Raw genomic sequence first — 4,330 nt, 5'->3', positions numbered from 1 at the left:
AGAAACTGCCAGAAGTTCATCTTTTTATAAAATGACAGCCTCGTCCAACAATATTCACTGATCATCCATTATTGCAAGGTGTATGCACACACACAAACATGGAATTACATATATTTTACATTGTTTTACATGTTAATATATATGTACACATACATATATATTCCATATATATGTGTGTATATATATATATATATGTGTGGAATTGGGGTGGGGGTTGTGAGGGGCAGATCTTTTTCACTGGTATAAGGGAACTCCTGATGAGGACGCTCCCTACCAGCTCCTATGGATTTACAGGCCTGAAACACCAAAGTTGTGATTCGCCCAGGGTCATCCAGTATGTGTCAGAGGGGAACTATGACCCAGGTTTTCCTCATTATAAGACCAATTCTCTAGCCACTATCCTAAAATCCAAGGATCAGGCACAAGCAACTGCTTTTTTTCTTTTTTGCCTAATTTTATTTAATAAACGGATGGCCTAAGATTGCTTTGAACTACTTAAATATACCCCTTGGATGTTTCACAGAGTATCAGTTGGAAAAGACCTCGGAGGCAACCTGGTCCAATAGGAACTTGAATATTAACCTTCTCTAGACAGAGCATACCTTAGAGGTAGTGATCCAGTCACATCTCACAACACTATGACACAATCGTACTTTATTTATAAAGTGCACGTGTAAGCTGTTCCACTCACAATCAGCAATTAATTGGCACAAGCATCAGAAACCAACTTCTTAGTCTAACAGCTTCTATTCCTAATTACATCCATTTAGACTACTCTACAAAATTATTCTAACGTAATTCTCTCATTATAGAGGACCTTCCATCATCTTTCCAACAAGCGAATTGCAGTGCCTTGTGTGTGGCCTGATGCAAAGTACTACTGGGGTTCACCACAAGGTTGCTGTCCCTTTCATCATGAAAGTCTCAACTTAACACAAAGATGGTAACACCATTAAAGGAAAAAAAAGGTATCAAATACCTACTGTGCTTCTAATGGAGCCAAATCCATATTAAGGAATAACAGGGTCCCAGAAACACCTAGAGAACACATCCCTTTAAATGGCTTGGTAGATGACTCCCAAGTGGGTGTAACTAACACAAGCATGAAGGAAATGGAAAAAAACGGCTAAAAAGCAACTATTACAAGTATTTATGAGAAAGGGGAATTTTGACTCCCTTAGGGACAAATCAGATCTTTGGGGCTCAAAATCACCTGTAAAGTGTCCACACTGGACCACAGGATCTCCAAGGATCCTTACTGTCCCCACATCTTATGAAGTTATGACCTGGACAATGGCAGTAGCTGCCATGTTTACAGTGTTTAGTATATGGCAGGCACTGTGCTGAGTGATTTACATTTACTATTTCATTTGATCCTCACAAAGCAGGGAGATGGTGTTTAGTTGAGCAGCTGGATCTGGGTGCTTCACCTAGGGGGCAGGCTAATGTCACCTTGAAGGGTGGAACTTTACAGTCTTAAGGGCTCAAGACAAAACACTTGAATATCTACCTTTTTTAAAAACTTCAGTGACAAACGTCAAAACTATAACATATTAAAAAAGACAACCAGAATGAAGTTTTCATTTTCAATGAAAAAGATTTATTTTTAAGACTTATAAAACAGCTCCTAAAATGATTGACTTTCCAAGAAAACTGAAGATACTCAAAAATGAATTTCTACCTTGCGAGAATGAGTATTTGAATCAAACTACAAGAACCATGAACACAAATCGTCATCTTTAAACCATCCGAGCAAAGAGAAAATGTGGAACACGGTCCAGTTTCAGGTGGTTTACTTCTGCACCAAAAATGGGCATCCTTAGCTGTGCGGCACTAGGCCGTCCAGAGTACCCAGACACACTGGGATACAAAGCAGGCACAGGGCTCTAGGCCTTAAAGAACTGGACAGCCAGGATGCAGACAGCCCTGCCCAAGTCACCCTGAGCCACTCCCCCCCCCAACCACAACAATCACAGACAACCCTCCCAGCCGGCTCCCAACATAATGTTGAACGGTTCTCCCCAATCACCCGCATTCATCGCCCCCACCCCGCCCCACGCCAGGCCCTTCGGGGCCCAGCCCAGCGCTCGCCCTAGGTGGCCCGGTGCCTGGAGCCCGGCGGATCCTCACTCAGCTCTCTCGTGGTACTCGGGGGGCGCCAGGCTGTAGTCGCTGGCGGTGAAGAGCACGCCTGCATTCTGGGCCAGGTAGCCCAGGAAGTCGTGCAGGTGGCCCAGCAGCAGTGCCAGGCTGCGCTCGGTCAGCGCAGTGTAGGTCAGCATGGCCCCGATGCGCACGAAGAGGCGCAGCAGGTGCGGCGCGCCGTAGATCTGGGACAGGGGCACATCGGGGTGCGCCGCCAGCAGCTCGGCGTACTGCGGCCGCTCGAACTTGTACAGCAGCTGCGTGCCCAGCATCACGTTGAAGTACTCCTTGATGCCAGCCACCACCTCCACCGCAGCGAAGGCCTCATCCCCGGGGGCCGCGCGTGCCTCCGCGTACTCCTGCAGGATGGCCTCCACGTTCTTGCGCGCCGGCAGGGCGCACAGCTGCTTCTGCTGCGTCACCAGGTTCCAGTCGTCCACCAGCCACGGCTTCAGTTCCTCGGGGATGTCCACCTTCACGTCGGGCAGGATACTGCCCGCCTCCTGCTCCGCGGTGCGCGGCTCAGCGCGCACCCGCTTCCTGCGGCCGGCCGGCTGCGGGCCCGGATGCCCGCCTTGGCTTGTACTGGGCCCCTCGCCAGCGCCCAGGACCTCGGGTACGGGGCCGGGGCAGCCGGCGCCCCGCTGCTGCAGACCGGGGGTCTTCCTGGTGCGCAGCCCCCCGCGGCCCTTCTTGGCGGGTGGCAGCCGCGCCTGGTGCGCGGCCAGCAGCTCGCTCTGGTGCCGCAGATTGGTCTCTGAGTACTCAAAGACGCGGCTGGCCGGCACCCACTCGTCCCAGTTCTTGCTCCAGCCCATGTAGTGGATCAGGTAGGTGAGCGAGCCCGCCTTGGCCTCTGACGCCGACCCGCACGCCGCCTCGGCCACGCGCAGGCACTTGGCCTCGTACAGCAGCGAGCCGTGTAGGGACAGCACCTGGTCACCCACACGGAACGGCGGCTTCGGTATGGCTGCCTCAGTCTCCAGCTGCCCCAGGGTCTGGGCAGCCCGCGCAGCGGCCTCTAGTGAGGCCTCCTCCAGGGATGCCATGAATGAGGGCACCAACTGGGGGCGGAACAGCAGCCCGGGGTTCCCCTGCTGGAGCCCCAGCGGGAAACCAGAGGAGGGCCCCGGCTGGGGCTCGGCCTCCATCTCAGAGGCTTGTCCCTGCTGGGACTGTGGCGGCGGGGCAGGACTCTTGGGGGCCCCTGCCTGCGGCTGGGGCTTTGTCTCAGAACTAGCCCCCTGGGCCTGGGCCTCTTGGGGCTGGATCTGGGGGCCACCTGCCTGGCGCTGGGTCTTCTTGGGGGCCTTGGGCGGCATCAGGAAACACGAACAGCAGAGCTCCGAACACCACCTGCAACCTCGGTCAGGTTCAGGGTCAGGATCACGCGGCACTGCCTCGCCTCTCAGGGTCTGCAACAGCTTTCCAGGATTTGGATCCAAACCGCTACCACCCGCCTTCGCTTCACTGGCAAGGCCGGTGCCCAGAGGTCGTCGGGAACAGTCTCAGCCTGTGCAGGAGCTGCTACTGTGCACGAGGCTCCCCCAACTGTCCCAAGACTTGTGGCGCAGGCGCTGATCTAGACCCCGCCCCCCGCTCCAGGCAATCCCTTCAGCCAATAGCAAAGGAGCCAGGACTGCCTAGGCGCCCCACCAAGGCTTCATCCCAGAGCTGTTGCTGAGGCTCTCTCCACTCCTTCCCTGGTCCGACACTTCTTGGGCCAATCTCGAAGGAGATTGGAGGTTCTGGGGCGGTCAACGTGACCCCTACGCTGTCCCCAAATAGGAAGACCCAAACAAACAAAAAGCTTCCTCCGTTCTGCTGCGCAGGCGCAGGTCTCGTTCCCCCAAAGCCGTGCCTTCCTTGCTCCTTTCTTGGAGGCCCCCTCCGTTCAGGGCACAGCTTAGGTCGATAGTAGCAGTGGACCATTCTGAATGACCCCACATGTTAAATTACTCACTATTTATTTCACAAATGCCTTGTATTTACTGGTCAAATCAGCAGAACATAACCTCCTTGTGGGCTGGGGCTGGGGGTAGTTTTTTGGCCTTGTGGTCAAGTCAGCAAGCACTTATTAAGCATTAGCCAATACAGAGCTCCCGCAGCCCCTGCCTGACCAACAGTAGGCGTTTAATTTTTGCTGGTTTGCAAGATTCAAGAGACTCCTAGGAGTATGCCAAGG

The 4,330-nt window shown here is 53.5% G+C and overlaps 1 protein-coding gene across 1 annotated transcript; it reads right to left on the bottom strand.

Annotated features, from left to right (window-relative positions):
• Positions 1–2,126: 2,126 nt before the first annotated feature.
• Positions 2,127–3,467, bottom strand: LOC138157895 (mortality factor 4-like protein 1). Its single transcript, XM_069083671.1, has 2 exons — positions 3,432–3,467; positions 2,127–3,125 (listed from the first exon to the last, which is right to left on the bottom strand). The coding sequence occupies exons 1-2, from the start codon at positions 3,465–3,467 to the stop codon at positions 2,127–2,129; spliced, it is 1,035 nt and encodes a 344-aa protein (XP_068939772.1).
• Positions 3,468–4,330: the final 863 nt, after the last annotated feature.

The sequence above is a fragment of the Petaurus breviceps genome, unplaced genomic scaffold (genome assembly GCF_028583685.1).
Source record: "Petaurus breviceps papuanus isolate PSGF00001 unplaced genomic scaffold, PetGlider_PUasm1.0 173, whole genome shotgun sequence".
NCBI classification, from domain to species: Eukaryota; Metazoa; Chordata; class Mammalia; order Diprotodontia; family Petauridae; genus Petaurus; species Petaurus breviceps.
Note: the sequence above shows the minus strand (reverse complement) of the source record. Positions and strands in the feature narration are given on the sequence as shown.